General features: G+C 40.2%; 2 protein-coding genes and 1 long non-coding RNA gene across 7 annotated transcripts in view; 2 read left to right on the top strand and 1 right to left on the bottom strand.

Moving 5' to 3' along the window:
• Positions 1-14,846, top strand: part of galnt16 (UDP-N-acetyl-alpha-D-galactosamine:polypeptide N-acetylgalactosaminyltransferase 16) — a 37,282-nt gene extending 22,436 nt beyond the window's left edge. Inside the window, exons 7-15 of the mRNA XM_085440874.1 lie at positions 4,422-4,509; positions 4,880-4,964; positions 5,867-5,970; positions 6,701-6,827; positions 7,216-7,308; positions 7,967-8,050; positions 9,767-9,893; positions 10,410-10,526; positions 13,959-14,846. Coding sequence (XP_085297000.1) covers positions 4,422-4,509; positions 4,880-4,964; positions 5,867-5,970; positions 6,701-6,827; positions 7,216-7,308; positions 7,967-8,050; positions 9,767-9,893; positions 10,410-10,526; positions 13,959-14,102 — 969 coding nt within the window. The 3' untranslated portion in view covers positions 14,103-14,846. The remainder of the gene's footprint in view (positions 1-4,421; positions 4,510-4,879; positions 4,965-5,866; positions 5,971-6,700; positions 6,828-7,215; positions 7,309-7,966; positions 8,051-9,766; positions 9,894-10,409; positions 10,527-13,958) is intronic.
• LOC146686076 (uncharacterized) lies at positions 11,758-12,523 on the bottom strand. The gene is made up of 2 exons (XR_014916654.1): positions 12,009-12,523; positions 11,758-11,922 (listed from the first exon to the last, which is right to left on the bottom strand). It is a non-coding gene; the product is annotated as an uncharacterized LOC146686076 (long non-coding RNA).
• A 1,926-nt stretch (positions 14,847-16,772) lies between the features above and the next one.
• The window catches only part of numb (NUMB endocytic adaptor protein), a 45,043-nt gene continuing 42,155 nt past the window's right edge, over positions 16,773-19,660 (top strand). For 3 of the 5 annotated variants that reach the window (XM_085442658.1, XM_085442661.1, XM_085442657.1), the window contains exon 1: positions 16,773-16,966. The gene's annotated coding sequence lies outside the window, so the exon portion shown is untranslated. The remainder of the gene's footprint in view (positions 16,967-19,660) is intronic. The other 2 variants (XM_085442660.1, XM_085442659.1) reach the window with 1 other exon arrangement.

Here is a 19,660-nt window from a genome sequence, read left to right as displayed (position 1 = left end):
TTGAGAACAACTGCTGATGCCCCCCCGCACCAATCTCAGGCTGTCCCAATGACTCTAGTCAGCAGGAGCTGTTTCATTTCACATTTCTCTTAGTAATCACCTTTCTCATGTTCATGACTCGCACTAATGTGTGACACTGTGATGTAGCTCCTGCAGTTTCTTCCCCGTCAGCAATGCACTGTTTCTTAATTTTCTTCCTGCTTGGCATTTTAGCAGCATGCTTGCTTCTCCAGGCTACAGTACAAGAAAAGAGTTGAGAAAAGAAGAAATATCAATACTTTTCTCAACTTGTGGCTTGTTGTTTTACTATACAAGATATCTGGCATCTCGAATTTTCTTTTTGGGGTATTTTTGCCTTTATGTGACAACACAGAGAAGACAGGAAAGACGGGAAAGAGCACAGGGCGACACTCAGCAAAGGGTTCCAAACCTGAACCCAGGCTCCTGTATTTCAGCTGTATAGCATATGGGCTCCTGCCCAACCAGCAAGCTCAACTGGTACCCAGTGAATTTTCTTATTCACCTAATTACAGTATACCTGTGAGGTTGACAATAACATTTGTTTCAGTGGTGTGCTTTCCTACTTCCAAAGGACATAACAAAGATCCTTGTGTTATATTTATTACTTCTCTCCTGTGTCCTCTGTATATGTTATGTCATTTGAGTTTTGCATTTTGGATTCTCTTTGGATTAGGTTCTTTTTACTAGCTACTAGGGATGGGAATTGATAAGAATTTAATCATTCCGATTCCACTATTGAAATTCCCATCAATTCAATTCCTTATCAGTTTTCTTATCAATGCTCAATGGGGTCTCACTGTCTCTGCTTTGAGAGTCACCACCATCTCTAAGCAGCATATCAAAGACATTACATTCATGCAAATTAATTGCATGTTGTTGGTCAAATGTTTGCATGTTGGAGGCATAGGCTACACTGGCACACATCAACACAAATCCCTATCCTAATGAGAACACACGTATGATCTTTCTTTTATGCTGAAGACTGTCTTTCACCGCTCCCCAAGTTAATCTTAGTTCTCTGTTCATTTTTCATCTTATTTCCTGTTTTACTCTGGTAGCTCTTTGGTCTTCTGTATCTTGTCTAGTTTACTTCCCCTGTTCATTGTCTTGATTAAATGTGTATAGTCCCCACCTATTTGCACTTCCCTCATTATCAGCTGTGTATATGTTGTCTCAGTCTACTTTTGTCATGTCATCCATGTAGCTGTGTGTTTCTTAACCGTGTATTCCCTTTTTTTCCTGACTTTGTTTTCCTGGTCATTTCTGATATTTGGATCCCCTGGCTTTGCTCCTTGTGGATTTTTGGATTTTGAACTCTGGACACTAAGCCGCTGCATTAAATGCCCACTTTGTGTTTGAGTTCCATCTACTTCATCCGGGTGCATCTAAAATCTCCATTCCACACAGCTGGATATAAAAAACAAAACAAAACAAAAAAACCCCAGCAAACTTCACACATCTGGATCCTATGCAAAATCAAAAAGCAAAATTTCAGCCTTTAGGAGAGTTCTTCCACTATATACTGTAATGCGTGAGTTTCAACAACCTACCATTGTTCGTTATGACCACAATCGAGGAGTTCCTCAAGTTTGAAAAACTCTGGGCTACTGTTTATTAATCAGATTAAATTAGGGCACAGAGAGACACAGGGAGGACAATTCTGATGTCCACCATATGTGCTCATTTCCCCGATAAAGGACTGACTAATTTCTTGCCAAGAGTTCAGTGGAAAAGCTAAAACATGAAGACTAAAAAACATCTAGCTAGGGATAAAATCCATGTAGATTACATGTTTGACCCTTTTTCTCCTCAAAGATGTGCTTAAGATGTTCTCTTTGGGATTTGAATAGTTTTTCCAGCTTTTTTTCTTTAACCTTCATGCTAAGCTGAGGTTAGAATCTCCTGACTCTACTCTGATATTAAACGCATAGACATGAGTACTCTAACAGTCTTCAAATTAAATTCTTGGCAAGAAAAGTAGTATATCTCACAAAAAGACTGATATCCATAGATGCATCCCTGTCCCCTTGGCCTTCCTTGAAAAGAAGACTAAGTGTTTATCTGCAAGAAATAAAATAGGGCTTTATTTTGCTGAAGGACAAAAGTCTTCTGTTAGTTTAGAAAGTACAGCAGAAAAAGAGCACCCATTCAGAACCTGCATGCAGGACAAATGAAGCTACAAGCTATATAGTCAAGCCACATATCATGTTTCTTCAGTGCAAACCTCACAGTTTATAATCACAAGACTCGACACATTGTGGGTGTGCGCAAAACTTGTTTGTGTTTCTTTGGCTTTGGACAGCTGTGACTCATCCAGCTTGCATTACAATCTTTTAGCTCATGAGAGTGCCGGCCTCAGTGATAATTTACCAGCCCCAGAGTTCAACTGCACTCCGCCTTGCATTTGTTCGTGTCCCAGAGACCAAACCCTGGTTTTATTAAAGCCTCTGGGGGGCAGAAATAAAGATGAATAATAATCTTCTCTGTTTTAACTTAATTATGCTTTTCCTTTGTTAATTAAAACCAGCAGGCGTAACAGCGTAATTCAAATGTTGCTAATGTGCAGCAATGAGCTTCTCACTGACAAATGTAAAGGGAACATGATTCAAATAATTGTCTGGCTAATCTTATGTGGTCACTTTACCTTGCTTGTTTTCATCTTCACTGGCACAGTTTCTTTAACTAAATTATTAAATCATAAAGAATAATTGTAATGCTCTGAAGGAAAAGTCTAATATATATGGGGGGTTAAAACATGTTTTACCGCAGCATGAATTGTCTGAGTTTCATTACTCAAAGGCTACGTTCACACTGCAGGCGAAAGCGCATCAAATCCAACTTTTCTGACCCTATGCGACCCATATCCGATCATGGTATGTCAGTGTAAACGGCACAAATCTGATATTTTCAAATCCGATCTGGATCATTTTCGTATGTGGTACTGAGTCCGATACATATCTGATGTGAACAAGCCGACAAAAAAATCAGATTTGATCAAAAAATTGGAACTGAGCATTAAGACCTGCAGTGTGAACGTAGCCATAGACTGATAGCATTCCTGGGTGATAAAGTGAAGAAACAGAGATCCTGACATATCAAATGGCAAGAGCGTATTGTGAATTCGTCGCCTGTCCGTTCCTCAATATGATTGACAGAGATCAGAATCATAGACTATGAAAGAAATGTTTGGACTGACAACACATTTTTGTATTATTGTGTCTCATTTTGGTTCTGTAAAATACAAAATGGTATTAGGAGACAGGACAGGGCTAGCTGGTTATCACACTAATTATGGTGGATAGCTGTGTAGCACCAGCTGGCATGATGTTAATATGTTGATAGCACATTTTAACAGAATAACACACACACCTGTTTCAGTTAACAAATACTATTTTACCGGCAGAGTACTGTGTCGTAAATTCAAACACAGAAAAAAGGTGACATTGATTTTGGAAGTGCAGCCACTTTATGCATTACCAAATCACAGAGACTCATTGAAAGCCCAATAAATGTCCATTGCTTAAAACTGTTGAGAGCATCACTTTTTAAATTGCTCTCTGGCAGAGTGGCTTTTCACACTCATTCTTCCCCCGCACTCTTCGGCGCAACAAGCACAGAGTTCACAGCGGGTTCAATCTCTGATAAAGAGATGGACGGTTCTAATTGGAAACACTCATTTGGATTGTCCCGAGCTATAAGCTGTTTGTCTACATGGACACTGGCACCCATTCACAGACAGATGCAGGCAGCACATACACGCTCGAGTACGCACAAACCAATCAGCAGTTCTGTCTTTTAGAGTTTGTGTTGGATCTGCAGCTGACGGTCAGATTTGACTGTCATTTCAACATCGACCAGAATCTCTGAGGAATGTTTCCAGCACCTTATTGTATCTGTGCCATAAGAAAATTAAGGCAGCTCTGAGGGATAAATAGAATCCAACCTAATGGGAAGGTTAGGGATACTCAGCTTATGTTCTTCAAAAGTAATCAGTACGTGCTTGTTATTATTCACATCAAAAGAATAATCAGAGCTTACATGCAAGTTTAGAGTACCGTACACAGTTCTTACAGAAAAATTATTCGATTAAAACAAATAGCTTCTTTCTACTAATAAGGATACAATTTTATGAAATGTTCTTGCTCTATTTAATTTGTTTCTTAGCATTATTCTTATTTTTATGTGATCAGAGGCTGGAAATTATAAAGAAAAACCTGAAGTTAGAAAAGCAAAGGTTTAAATATGTTTTATTCTTCAACTGAAAGTCAGTGTTTTTTCAAGTATTTTTTAAAACTTAAATCCATCCCTATTTGTTGAAATAAATTAAACAAATAGTATTTAAAAATTTAATAATAGAATTAATTTAAAATAACATATCATTGTGTTCTCCTCCCATGCAGGATCATACAAGAGTGGTCAGCCCCATCATCGACGTCATCAGCCTGGATAACTTTGCCTACTTGGCTGCCTCTGCTGACCTGAGAGGAGGTCAGGGCGTAATAAACAGATCATACACAGTGGTAGTTGATCACACAGAGATCTGCAGGTTTAACAAACCTTTGTGACATGACATCATGATTCCTGACAGAATTCAATGCCTATGACTGAACAATGACTGAGGTTTAAATATTTCATTGTTTTATTGAAAAGCAGTGATTTATAGAAGAGAGTTTTTCCACAGATGTAAGGCTACGATTGATATTAAATTCAGGCCAGTATATTAGGTGAAATCATGCAACTGAGTCCAGCCAGAATATCTGTCATCTTGTCTGCTTTGGACTCATGTCTAGACAACAGGAATATAAATTTGAAGATGAGAGCTGAACTTTTGCTTCCCCCATGCTTTTCTTTTTGTCAGGATTTGACTGGAGTCTCCACTTCAAGTGGGAGCAGATTCCCATTGAGCAAAAGATGGCAAGAAGTGACCCCACTCAGGCAATAAGGTATGTCTACAATGATATTTAGTGTGATAATATGCTTTGACTCATACCTGGAACATTCTCTTATGCATTATACGTGCATTGTACCCTCACAGACCACTTCATTAGATATCATAGACATATGTGTTCAACTACTCATTAATGCCACCAATCCACCAATATGAAAGCAACTCCATGCGTTTAGAGACTTAGATGGTCAAGATGACCCCCTGAAGTTCAAACCAAGCATCAGAATGGGGAGGAAAAGTGATTTCAGTGACTTTAAGCATGATAGATGAACCCAAAGTCACAAAGCTCAAATCATCTCAGACTGGTTTCTTGAAGATGACACTGTACTCAAATAGCCGCCTGTGGTGGAGAGTCACATGATGGCAAATGTGCCGCAACTGTGCAATGCTGTCATTTCAACATCGACCAGAATCTCTGAGGAATGTTTCCAGCACCTTATTGTATCTGTGCCATAAGAAAATTAAGGCAGCTCTGAGGGATAAATAGAATCCAACCCCAGTACCAGCAAGATGTGACTAATAAAATGGCCAGAGACTGTATATTGTATGTGAATGACACATCATGGATTAATATGTCAGTTTTGGTTCTTGGATTAGACTAAAGTTAAAATAGAGAGCCATAGCTTACTCTCAAAAAGTTCAAGATAAATCGTCATAGTCAGGTCCTTTCTATGTTGGTATTTGCAGTCCTTTTGTGGTGTGTTTTCCCCCTAAAACACGTCCAAATCGCAGCAAAGTAGTTAATGCATAACATCTGCTGAGCAAAATACAACTTTAAGCTCCTTTGATTTGTTGTTTCTTTCTGGAAAATATTCCCTTCTGGTGATTCTGATGAGGTCTGCATGAATAAGCGTGCAAGTGAAGATTTGTAACTCCTTCCCTTCCTCCACTCTGCAGGACTCCCGTCATCGCTGGTGGGATCTTCGTCATGGACAGGAGTTGGTTCAACCACCTCGGCCAGTATGACACCCACATGGACATCTGGGGAGGGGAGAACTTTGGTGAGATCATCGATGATTTCTAACCCTACTTGAATCAGATGACTTTTATTATCTTATCATCCTCCACACGCATCCCACACCAAATGTCTTTAAATAAAACTAAGCCTTACTCTGCTGGCAAAGACTTACCAGACTCCAACAATGTAAATATTCCCAACTTTATTCAAGATGAAGGATTCCTAACAAGTTTATGTTAATTGATGACATTTACAATTACCTAATGTTGGCCAGGAGCAGGAAAGTAGGAGGATCAGAGTTAGCACATGTACTTACCAAAATAAAAGCCATAATGTTTATGAATAATTTTCTCATTCAGTCTAAAATAAATACTAAGTCCTATGTTTACAGGGTTTTCTAACAAAAATAATTTAATCACATATTAAAGAAGATAATGTTTGTGTCAATTTAGTGCAATTTATTTTGTAAAATACGAAGCCGTTTCCCATAAAACGATTTCATGTGTTAAGTCTGCATGCCTGGCTCTTTTGAATCATCTCCAAAATGCTAAATATGTCCCTGGAATTTGAATGATCCACTATGACTGCTTTCATTCTGATGATTTACAGCTAACAGCCATCTGCTACAGGAAACAGTAGCAGGCGTACTGCACTGATATTGGAATGACACACATCAGGGCATTAATTCTAGGAGAGACTGACAAAATGACAGGCACGTCTTCAGTGGTACGCCTGCATTTTTGGACTCAACCACTGCATCTTTCCTTTTGCAGAGCTTTCTTTCCGGGTGTGGCTGTGCGGAGGAAGTCTGGAGATTCTTCCCTGCAGCCGCGTGGGTCACGTGTTCAGGAAACGGCACCCGTACGATTTCCCAGAGGGCAACGCTCTTACCTACATTAAGTGAGTAGGCTGGTCTAACTGATGACAGTTATTAACACGGAAACAACAGAATGACCTTTCGCTTGTTGTTCGCCCTAAAATCTCAAATGTCACATGATTCAGCTCCACTCAGTGTGAAGTTAAATGCTTCGCCAGGCAAACTCACACTTTTCACACATCTTGACCCAAGCGTGAGTGAGAGATGTGTGTAAGAGAACTATGAAAGCATCCGCAGAGCTCCTTATTTTACATCATTGTTCTTAATAATAATATTTGTAGAGGAGCTGCAGTAAATAGCTGACGTATGAAGACTCCAGAAGCATAGCGCTGTCATTAAAGCTGGCTGCAGGAATGCTGGCAGCGCTGTCATTACTGTGTCTGAGCAGGTGTTGTGTCTCTGTCCACGCAGGAACACCCGTCGGGCCGCTGAAGTGTGGATGGATGAGTATAAACAGTACTACTACTCTGCGAGGCCGTCGGCTCAGGGAAAAGCCTTCGGCAGGTTTGTCTGCTATAATGTCATCCTCCTTGCTCATATTTGCTTATATTTAATACAATGATTCTGTGTCTCCTGAGTTTCCAAGGTGTTTATAAGGTACCAAGTTTTATACGCAAGTTTTAAAAAAACGCTTTGCACACCAATTTTTAAATTTGCATGCACTGAGACTTCAACTAACATTTATTTATTTTAATTACAGATTATTCAGGGGATTTGTATGTTCTGTTAAAATAATTTTAAAATGCCTGTGATGATGTTACTCAATCCAAGGTGGCCCAGTTAAGACAACAAACCCTTACATTTGATAGATGAAACCAGAACAATGAAGTTTCAACACTGTTGTCAGTGTCAGATCTGTTGGACCTACAAGTTCTGTTCCTTTTGTATAAAAGGCCCAACACCAGTAAAAATGCAAAAATATAAGAAGTAAGAAGCAAAAAAACAAAACTCAGTAAATAAAACACCCAACACACACTGGTTTAACATTTTAAAGAAAACCTGTGTTAGCTGAGTCTGTAATTCATACTCCATAAGCTGTTGATGGCAGGTTCACAAGGTTAAATCCACATTTTCTTTCTCATTCTCTCCTCCTTATCTTTTTTATGTTTTCTTTACATTATTTCTCTTTGTCCCTAAATATTCTTGTTATCTGGTCTTGCAGTATCACAGACCGTCTGGCGCTGCGACGGAAGCTGAACTGCAAACCTTTCCGCTGGTACATGGAGAACGTCTATCCCGAGCTGAGGTAACGAGGTTAACGTTTAATTCTCCCTCAATGGAACAGCATTGGAACACAAAAAATTAAAGTGCAATTTGCAACATTTTTTTTTATCACATACAGAAAAATATTTCAGTAAGGAGGAATCATTTGGAAAAACTGAACACAATTTACTGAGACACAGAATTCAGTTTAGCTGTTTGGTAATTAGATGCCGATGATCCATCAAGGCAGAATGGAATCCTATCAGTGACAGGAATTAGGACAGGAGCCCCGGAGTCTAGTATACTCTAGTGGTGGTGAGCATGAAGATGGAGGCTTCGACGGGGCTCTGAGTGACCCGGGTGAGGCAGAGATGGGAAGAAGACAGGTTGCACAAACGAGAGCCTGAAAGACAGAATGACAAAAGAGATTTAAAGTATATAGAATGGAAGCTGATTGGCTCACAGGAAGCAGGTAAGAAAATGATTGGACTAGAGCAGGAGTGTCAAACACAAGACTTCAATCCCACCCAGTGGAAGTCATAAACTTTGTACTTTTACAACTTTTCCTAATAATAAAAACCTCCCCTGTGGTTATTTATACTACACCAAAGTAATGAAGTAATAAATAAACTATTTGATGACAGAAGAATCCTTGTTTTTTTTACTACCTACAATAGAAATTTATTTTTTTCACAATGATTAGTTAAGGTATAGTTAGGTTGACAGAAAGGGGAGTTTCTTTGGTCCAGTCTATTTAACATCAAAGAAGGTTGTACTTGGCCCATGATGTAAAATGAATGACAGTGTGGAGAAATTGAAGTGATGTAAAGAATAGACTAGGAGCCAAACACTTAGGAAGCAGACAGCTGAGTGATTGCAGATGTCCCTTATTGAACATATGCATAAGCTTCATTAATTACTGTACTTACACTTAAAGGAGTCGATATTAAAAGATTAACTGGCACGATACTTTCTGCATTTTCTGCACTTATAAAGTTCAGATTCGATTGGCAATGACTGGAAAATATCTAGTGTGAAAACTAGTATTCTTTTTCCTCATGTGTGAGGTCAAAGACTATCATAGAAAAAACTTTTTCCATCAGCAGATGGATATGAAAACTGAGTCATAGTGTCAGACTCTCCACGGGGAACATCCATTTTTCAGTGGAGATATACATTATTTATGCAGTGCATCATAGAAGTTGTTGTGGATCACTTTTTAGTAGCTGGTTTGAATTATCTGTTATGCAAGAGAGACAAAGACTTTTCCAAACACCATTAGAATCCAACAAATGGAAATGTTCTCATCATGTTTTCACCTATGTTTATTTCTGATTGATCTCTGGAAGAGGCTCTGGTGAAGCAGAAATAACATTCAAGCTCTGTTTCCTTTAAGATAAAACGTGTTTTTTTTCCCCCCTGAAGTAATCTCAAAACCCCTCGAGGTGCCATTACCCCGAAGTTCAGAGCCAGTCATCTAAATCTAAACGATCTGGGTGGGAACCTCTGAGTGGGTTATCAGCTTGTATCTCACGAGCTTTTTTTCTCAAGCTACTCCCTCGCCACTTCAGCTGTATCTGCTCCAAATAAGTCTGGTCTCTCAGAGTGTAACTGTATATCGTTTTCAGAACATGTTGAAATGATGCACATTACTTAGTGCTGCAATTCAGTTACTCAGTTTAATCCATCTGTTCTTTATTGTTGAAATAAGACCTTTCACTGGCTTTGCGCCTGTCTCTTCTCTCTTGGCTCCCTACAGGGTCCCTGAGCAGGAAGCAGTGTCCAGTGTGTTGAAACAGGGCGGTTTGTGTCTGGAGACCCGTGGGACCGACGGCCTCGGGCTGGCAGAGTGTAGGGGCCTCGGAGCCAACAGGCCACAGTCGCAGGTCAGGACTTTGCCACTAGAGGGCGATTTATTGTGGCTCACAGTTATTGTTAGAAATATGTGGCCTGACTTGCTCTTAAAAAACACTGGTACATATTGTTTGAAGTATGCAAGAGATCCTTCCTTTAAATATTCAATAAACTAAAAGGTGTGCTTGAGTTTTTTGAGTGTGCAGAATTTGCACTTATGGTCCCATTAAATTAAATCTGTCCCAGAACTGCATCTTTATAAACAAGTTGGGCATAAAATTGGATTTCTTATTCGTATTAGTGGAAATCCATAACCCACTGAAGCAAAGTGCCTGATGCACAGGTGTCATTTTTACCAGTTTAGTAAAAGTGCATTATTAAAGACTACATTTAAATTTAACTCCATATTTTTAACATGGTCACCACAACATTCCTGTAGTGGCACCACTCTGTATCGGTGGGGCCCACCCCCACAGTTTAAGAACCACCGGTCTATTTCACATTCTTCCTTCAGATGATAGCAGTCATACATTTTCTGTGTTTTGCAGAGATGGGAGTTAATAGAGCCGCTGATCCGGCAGCAGGACCTTTGCCTGGCAATTTCTGCTTTCACAGCGGGGTCGAAGGTCAAGATGGAGCCCTGCAATACAAAAGAGCCGAGACAGGTAAGAGGAAATACTGTTAGCTGATCAAATTGTACTTTCAGAGCCATAAAGAACTGGACTAAAGCGTTTTTTCCTACTATTGCCTGTGGATCGGTCATAGCAAATTAAACAGTCTGTGCTAGCAGTCAGTGAGGGACACTTTAGCTGTTCATCAATAAAAAGCTTTATAGTAATAGCTTTAAAGGATAACATAGGTGAGCATATTTATCTTGAGCTTGGTGGTGTCCAGACATTTAGCACACACTGTGCAATTGTCTTTGTGTTGACTAAGGGTTAAGAAAAGAAACAGGACATGCTTTAATCTTGTGCTGCCAGTCACCGTTAACCTAATGTCTTAGGTTTTCCAGAAGGTTACTTCACTTTTGGCATCAAGCTGTTCATGCTTGATGTGCCACTCGCAGACCTGAAGTCGAACATAAAAGATTTGGACATAAGAGATGGTTTCAGCGCAGATGCTCAGCAGCCCGCCTGCCAATGATGCCAGGAGGCTGAGACAATCTGAGTTTTGCACTGATGCAGATCCTGCCAAATAAGAGTAGTTGACTTTATAGATGCAGTAGAACAAATGCTCCCATAACTTCAGACCCCACCCCGTTCCTTCCTTGTTCTCCTTTTTGTGATTATTTAATGCTCGCATCCCAGGGGGAATGGAGTTGGCTGCACGGTGATTTATGACACTAAAGAGGGAGTTATTAACTCAAACCATGTGCCGGATTCTTGCCAGGCTTTCCTCTCATCTCTCAGCTGGCCCATCGAAGTCCTTTGAGAGTATTTTTGGGAGGATGCCCATCAACGAGAAACCAGTTATTGCTGTGGGAAACATTTGGTCTCTTTGTCCTGATGCTTTAATCCCCGAGAAAGAAAAATAATACTTGTGTTTTTGACTTTGCTGCACAGAAGATAATTAACACTGTAGGCATAAAGTGACAATGGAGCCTTTATAAAAACATAAATATCAACATTAAACAACCGTCTGAAATCGTTTATGGCAATATTGTACCTTTCTGCCATGAATGTCTTTTTGATATTTTCAGTTTTCAAATCTTTCAACAATTCTGAAAGAATTTCATTATGTTTAGGGCTTTATAGGCGATATCAGATCCAGTGATCGTCTAAAAGCTGTTTAGAGCCAAGGCCAGAATGAATAAATGTAATCAAATACTCTGTTACGGCCGAGACCGTTTCAGACGAGTGACAGGACTCAAACGCAAGACGCCGAACAGCTCGTAAGTATATTTTAAGAATAATGTTTAATGTTTACACAAAATATTCATAAACAAAAGGTGAGCGTAGACGTTAAACTAAATAACGATCTGGTCCGGGTCAGAGAGGACAGCTATTCCGGGGATTGGACTGGAAAGCAAGTCACAAAGGGTCCAGGAAAAGGTCGGGGTCACTGTAACAGAATGCAGATGTTCAAACATAGATAAGGAGGCATATGAATATGTTGTTTGGCTCAGAATCCTCCTTCGTACTGCGTACTTGCCAACGGAGGTCGGAGATGACATAGAGGGGTGAGTAGTCCGGGTGTGTAAATCCAAAAACTCCTGGCGTGGAGGCAGAGAGGCAGGTAGGTAATTTTGGTAATAGCCTGAGGGACTGCCAGAAGGTCCAGCATCCAAGTAGAAGCTCTTCGCCAGGGGTTAACAGTTAGGTGTAGCTGAAAAAGGAGGCGCACAAAAAACAAACATACAGTGAGGCAAGGTGATTCAAAAACACACGTAGGGAATTTATGGTGGTGGCCTGCACTGACTGATGTTTAGCAGAGAATCTGGCGAAGAGAGATTGAGAACGCTGGCCTTATGAGTCCCCGGCTAATTACCCACAGATGTAAGCGATCAGCAAAAACACTGAGGCCCCTCCCAGGGGTGGAGACGCCGGCTCGGAGGGAGACACACTGGCACACACCCGGACCATGACATACTCTGAGTTTCTCTGGCCAACAGATCACAAAATAATAGTGTCAGCTGCATATTACACAGTCTCCTGTTTATTGATGCATTGGCGCAGTGACATATTATTTCCTCCTTAAACAAAAGTTCTGACTGAGCACACTCTTCTAGTAGTTACAGTGTAATAACACGTGCATACACAGATGCGCTCTCTCTGGGATTTGAAGATTAACCCCACATTCACCTCTAAATTTTAATAAGCCTCCATGTGGCTCTTGATATCTGTACTTGGCAGTCAGTTCAGCTCTGAGTACTTACTCAGTGACCCAATAAAGGAACCAGTTATGCCTGGTGATTTGTAGACATCCTGCCTGAGGGACAGGTGTTTCTGGCAGGCTTTCCTTTCAGATTTCTTGTCAGATTTGCTTTACACACTGTGATGGTAGAAAATAATATTCGATTTATGGAATCAACACCTGGCTTTGTATTATGTCAGTGTTGATGTATATCCTCGCTACTTGTAAGCCAGTAGCCCCTCCCATGTAGCTAAAATGGCTTGTTTAAGACAGTGTATGAAGTGAGGGGCTGTAAGCCCAGTACTGGAAAAATTAGGATTGTTTTGAAACGTCACAGTGCAAACTGACTCCAAGAATAGTGCATCTGTAAAAAAGAAATGAACAAAATGAATGACCAGCTTTGCAACTGTTTTAGTGAAAAATGAATATTGCTGAACTGCTCAGACTTGGGTCACATGACTGTGCATTATACTTGTAATTTAAAAAAAAGATCAGGTAATCGTGTACAAAAAGAATCAATTGTAAATTTATGCAAATTTACTGGGTAGTTTATTGGTATGATATTGCATATTTTGTTTTTAAAATCCTGAGTAAATGTAGTCATTCTCTATGACATGTATTGAAGTAAAAGTAATAAGTAGTTGAAATGCCAGATTCTTTACTTGATTTTAAGTTATTTATGAGAATAGATGTTCTGAATTAATGTCTAGCTCTGAGAAATGCAATAACAAATCGAGTCTCTGTTATCTATGATTAAAGATTAGATTCATTATGTAGATTGATTCAAGACACCTTGTGATCTGAGGGCAAAGAATGGTGGAGGTGGGGGAAGGAAAGTAAAAACAAAAGTTTACCTTGTCACAAATCTATATCCACATCTGAAGCCCCTTTAAGTCTCCTGAGGTATAAAAATAAATAACTTTACACAGTATATGCACATGACTGAAAATGGCCCCTACACAGGACATCTTATCAGCAGAAATAAATTGTTTCTTCTCTCGTGGGATGGCAGGCTGCCGTGCTCTGCAGCTGGCTGTACAATGATTTTTCCACCAAGGGTGCAGAAAGTCAGTCATTCATGTGATTACTGCAATCCACCCCTGACTCAGTTCATTTCTCACTACTAACATGAACCTCCTGTGCTGATGCACATCATTTATGAGCAATGGATTAACAGGAATGAGTCAATGTGCACGAACATCTGTTAACAAACCAGCATGAAATGATTTTTTTGGTCTTTACAGAAGTGGAAGCCAAAGGGCACAGCTCTGCAGCACATGGTCAGTGGCCTCTGCCTGGACAGTCAAACCCCGATGGGACCTCCAGTCATTTTACAGTGTCGCCCCCAGATGGCCAGCCAGTCCTGGGAGCCACAAGTCATTACCTGAGCCACAGCAAATGAGAAGAGGGAGAGGGAGGAGCAGATTCTGGACCCAGCCTGCAGAAGGAATTGGGGTATCACGTCTGCACACTGTTTGTCGCCTTGCTGAAGGATAAAAGTAGTGGGAACTCTACTGTCTTGAAGTCAACTTCTAGCTCCTGCTCATTGTGTCTTGGGGACAAGAGCGCGCTGAAAACATTTTAAGACCCTGTTGAACAAAACATCTAAGGTCTTCTGTGTACAGTGCTTCATCCTTCCAGGATGCTTTAGTTCTTCTGAGTAATCTACGCTTTTCACAAAAAACTGTCACACATCCCACTTTTCATTTCTGTATCTATTCTGGTCTATGTGTTGCTTCAATCTGGAATAGTGAAGATTACCCGAAACGAAAGAGTGCATAATGTACTGTTGCTAATATGCTGACTTGCACTTGACCCACTCTGAGTCTTGAGGTTTTTGGGCTGTTGAAGCATGTCTGATGACTGTGTGGACCAGGGCAGTTTTATGTGCAGTCAACTAAAATCTGAAAACAATTTTTTTTTTAATTGTTATTGCTGAATGGCAGTCTTGAAACCACCATGCGAAGCACTGTCAGAAAGATTATTTATTGTTTTGCATGGTCAGACCCAAAGAATGGTTTTATTTTTTCTCCGTCTCTACAAAGTTTTATGTAAATATTTAAAGCAGGTAATGGCTTGTTTTGTGTAAAGTTCTCTATATGTTGTTTGAAAAAATAAAACGTGGTAATGGAGACATTGCTGTTGTAGTCATTTGAATAATAAACGGGATTACTGCACCATCACTGCTCTTTTCATCATTTTATAAAACAGCAAAAATCCTTTTTTTTTTTTTTGCATTGTACATGTTTGCATCCTAATTCACAATGGATATCCGAATAATTACATGGGGCTTATTGTAGCCATTTCCAACTTCATTTGTATCCTTGGAATCTGCTAGAGTAGATTTACATGATTCACAGTTAAAAGTAATAATTTTATTCCTTTGTGTAGCCAAACAACTGGTTTAGCTTCTCTTACTTTAAGTCTTCTTTTTTGTCATTGGTTGCCCTCTCAAACATAAAGTTTAAAGAGTGGTTGTTTGGACTCAGTGCCTAACATAACCATTTTTAGACTATCCCCTGTCCTTGATATAACAAACACTAAAGTGAGTCTGAAATGGACTGAGGTTTTGGCTCACAGGCATTACTTTCACATACTCTGACCAGATTATTTGAAATTATCCATTTAAATATACAAAGAAAAGCATTGCAGTTCCCCTTTTAAGTCCATTATATTTGAGACATTTATTTAAAGTATATATATTTTTAATATAAAGCAAAAAAAATCAAGTAGTTTAATGGAGTTCTTCAGATGCTGACAGTAGATTATTCCATTACTTGGGGCCAGCGTGAAATTAGGAGTGTATTCCCTTTAAAAGTAAGGGCCATGATTAGCTTCAATGTGTGCATAAATAATCTTTTTAATTAGGCAACGCAGTAAGTGGGAAAATCTGTAGACTCATTGCGACATGATTGAAACCGTTCACCACTCATTACTCACACAAAGTGACCACCAGGGGGCATAATATGCTAACTTTTTTTTTCATTATAACGTTGGTAACTTCATTGATGGAACCTAGTGGTAAAAATACTAGATATACAAAATTTAAATAAATTTAAAAATAAAATAAAAGACTCTCGAAGAGTTTAGATAATTAAGGGGAAAAAAGATCGGCATTAACAACGTATTGGAGACTGGGAGGTCACTGCTGGGGCACTGTGATGATTATTAAAGATACTGTGCAAGGCTGCATAACAGGCTTGACAACTTTGTGAACCAAAGGTTTTTTTTGTTTCCCTCCTTGTTGGTTTTATAACCTTTGAGGACACAATACAAGCTCCACTGCAGCTTACAAGGCTTTAAAGGTATGCGAGGAATGCAACTTTATGCTGATAAACTTCTGGCCTTTTCAAGGGGTCAGTGAAGACAGCGGGAGTGGAGGAAGCCTTTAACTGGATGTATATGGAAAGAAACACGTTTCACTCATTTAAACGAGCTTCGTTTTTGTTATGTGGTGAGAACGTGATGGCCTACACAGGAAGGATGATTACGGTGAAACTCGGGATGGCACTGCACTGTTGCCCTAATTTTTTGTCGTTTCAGGAGTGACCTCACTGACAGGGTTATATTTGCATATCACCCAGACAATGAATTTGTAATGAAGGTGCTCGTTAAAAGTGGTGCAACTGAACGTTTGCAATGGTGCTTTACATACCGTACTACATTTGAGAGGAAAATAGCACTAATGTATGAAATACAAGAAAACTTAATGAGAAACATATGCATACAGTTTGATACCTGCTTACATAGAAACCAGCCCCACTGTAACAAAATACGAAAAGTAAAGTGTTGCTTACAATTTATTAATTGTAACAATAATCCATCACACACTCTTCAGGTCAGATTATAGTAGTTATATATTTACAGGTGCATCTTAATTGAAGCTAAACCCGATAGACAGAAGCGGTGTCTTACAATGTGCTTTCACGCCTGCTTCTCTTAATAACTACGAGACGAACAGCAGAAAGAGTGAAACTCAGCTTCGATCCAGGTTGCACTATCGACCATCGATCACCTTCGATGTACACGCGCCGGCCAATGGGGGTCACGCGGAGGCGGTCCGTTGCTAAGGAGGAAGTTTGATTGAGGCTCTGAGTAGCAGCCATTCAGCGGCGGTGGCTGAAGCGATTGGACTGCGAGCGTCTCTCCCGACACTTTCTGTGGAATTTGAATTATTTTGGCAGGGCACGGCTCGTGATACACTGGTGACGGCATACACGGGGAATCTGCAGGGTCGCAGCGGTGATCGCAGGTAGGTTGAAAGTGGGCTGTGTGCACTTTGGTAAGCATGCCCGGTGAAGCTTGTTAGCTCACCGAGCTAAGCAACACTAGCTTGTGCCTCTCTGATGCGGCACACGGAGCTATGGCAGCTCCCATTAACACGGCGTTTAGCGCTCTTGCTAACCTAACAAAATAGCACAAGCAGGGACAAAATAGATGGTGTTAAGCTGTCTAACATCTTTATTTCCTGTTAGAAAATATCTGCTTCTGTCTTGCCGAATAAGCTAAGGTGTTTAAGAGGTATGGCTAACGTTAGTAGCGTTCTCAAGTTACCTGGATAACTTTAGGGGGATGGACGTTATTCAGCAAAATGACCTAAGCTCATCGGATAGCTTGCTCCTAGCACACGGTTTGTCACGACATTCACTTACACCCTATCACACGGTTCGCTTGTGTAATACCATCCTTACAAATGGTATTAATCGGTAGCTTGGCAGTTTAGTGACTTGCAAGTTTGTCCCCCCCGCCCCCCTCAAAAAGTGTTCTGTAACAATAAAGGTGAGTCTTCTTAACACTCATCCATCCAGACAGGTTGATCACCATGACGATACAGACTGTGACTCAGAGTCTTAGCACTCGGAATGTTTCTGAAGTGTGATAATGTGTCTTAGATCGTCTTATATGGCAGGTGGATCTTTTCTTGCAAGAGAGATCAAGAAGTCTGCCATTCATGATCAGATAACCATCAGTGGTCAGATTACCTTCCACGTGGAGACTGTACTAAGATAACCATGTGACAGATTGTGTGATAGCCCCAGCAGCACAACCATACGGTTGAAAACATCCTGTTTATTGGACGCTAATTCTATTTGGATTCTGTCATTAGGCATTTTATTATTGGAGCAGCGATGTAATTTGTGACCTGAAATAATACACAGGATGAGTTATTTGTTTTTGTTTGGAAAACACAGACGCAACCCTCTGACGGGTCGAGGAGAGGTGCTGAAATCCAGTTATTCTGACTGTAAATATCAGATTATAGTAAAATTTCAAAATATGTCCTGCATTGCTTATTTTATTCTGCTTACAATACTAGCACTCGGTTTCAGAGTGCTCACAGCAGTGGGGGATGTAGTCAAGTGCTATTCAGTTTATATACTTTTTACTAGGTATTGCTAGTGCCAGGTTTGACTCCCTTTTTCATTGAGAACAGAAATTCTTTGTGGCAGAGATTCATAGGTTGGACATGTTGTATGTTGTGCTCGTCACCTTTCTTCCCCATTGTGATGCTCAGTTTGAACTTGGTCTTGTTAACCAGCTCTCCCAGTTGCTGCCATGTGATTGGCTGATCATTTGTTTGAATTAAGGAGTAGTTGATCAGGGGCACCTACTAAAGTGAGTGAAGAGGACATTAGGAGTGCTCGCACATCAGCTGTTGACTGCTGTCATGCTATCTGCAGGGAAGATGACATTTAGTGATGGCAGGGGATAGTTATCTGTTGTGTCATGTCAGTTTTGCACAGGCTAAATGTTTAATGATGGTGTGTTAAAGACCTGAAAGAAGCAGTAGACCTGTTAGATAAGGGTTAGAAAAAGAATGTTAGGGCAGAAAATAAAAACAAAACAATTAAAAAAGATCTGCCAAATGTATATTTTTAACAGTGATTTTGAACTGGATGTATCAATGGATTAATTCCCAAACAGGATAGTCTTAATTCTATTTACCATATGTAACAAATCCTGAATGTTCTATAAAAGCAATACAGGAAAGAGAAATAGTGTCATTATTGTTATTCATCCCTAGTGGTAGCAGAGTAATGACCAGAGAGGTGCAGTTTGATGTCGGCTCTTATCCAGGGTTTGTTCTGCATTTACAACATTTTGGCACCCATCAAAGACAATTTAGCCTCCACTCTGAGGAAAATCACCAGGACTGTCATTTTTGTCAATATTTTTTGCTAGTGGTCTCTAAATTACTCAGCCTTAAAATGCACATGCAGACTTCTGTAAGGTCTGGCTATACAGACCCTTTTGTGGTTATGTGTGTAGCAGTCTCCAAAGGCTCATTTTGTGTTCTTTTTGGGGGACTGCTGCTTTTCCCTTACAGAGGGAGATGAGATTTTTTCTTTCCTCCAAATTTTGAAAGGGATGGCTTAGCTCATCTCACAGGATGAGGGAGGCAAGATTGGCTACCAGCCACCAAACCCACTGTGTAAGTCTGTCAGCTGTTTGGGAGAGGAGGAGAATGCAGGAGCAAGTCTCTGTCCTGGGCTCTGTGATTCACTCTGTGGGAGAATCTAGCTTTAACTCTCAGCATTTTGCTCTCTTCTCAAAGGCGGGGCCTACACTTGGCAGTGAGTCGTACATGTGAATACTGAGTAGTGATGCAACTGCAGGTAGATAAAGTTGCCGTATGATGACGATGCAGTCTAAAGCTTTACCCTGATAGGACCCTGATAGGAGAGTGATAGCTGAGCCTCTTGCTGCTCATGGTGAAATTAGAGTGAATGTCGCTGTCAGCTTAGCATTCAGTCCAGCGTTACCTTGGTCATTAAGAGATGACTGATATAGCAGATATGTTTTTTGTTTTCACATTATCGTCAAACAGTCTGGATCAGGGTGATGTGTATGTGTCATCTGAGCCAGTTTCAGTGTTGTTATCCATATCCTGTGCTTTTTGTCAACACCAGTTCTTGGTGGTAGTGATGCACCCATTAAATGAAAT

The sequence above is a fragment of the Copadichromis virginalis genome, linkage group LG19 (assembly GCF_057382275.1).
Source record: "Copadichromis virginalis isolate Kocher_CV1m ecotype Utaka linkage group LG19, C_Virginalis_male_GT1.1, whole genome shotgun sequence".
NCBI classification, from domain to species: domain Eukaryota; kingdom Metazoa; phylum Chordata; class Actinopteri; order Cichliformes; family Cichlidae; genus Copadichromis; species Copadichromis virginalis.
The sequence above is the reverse complement of the archived record's forward strand: the minus strand, read 5'-3'. Positions and strand labels throughout refer to the sequence as shown.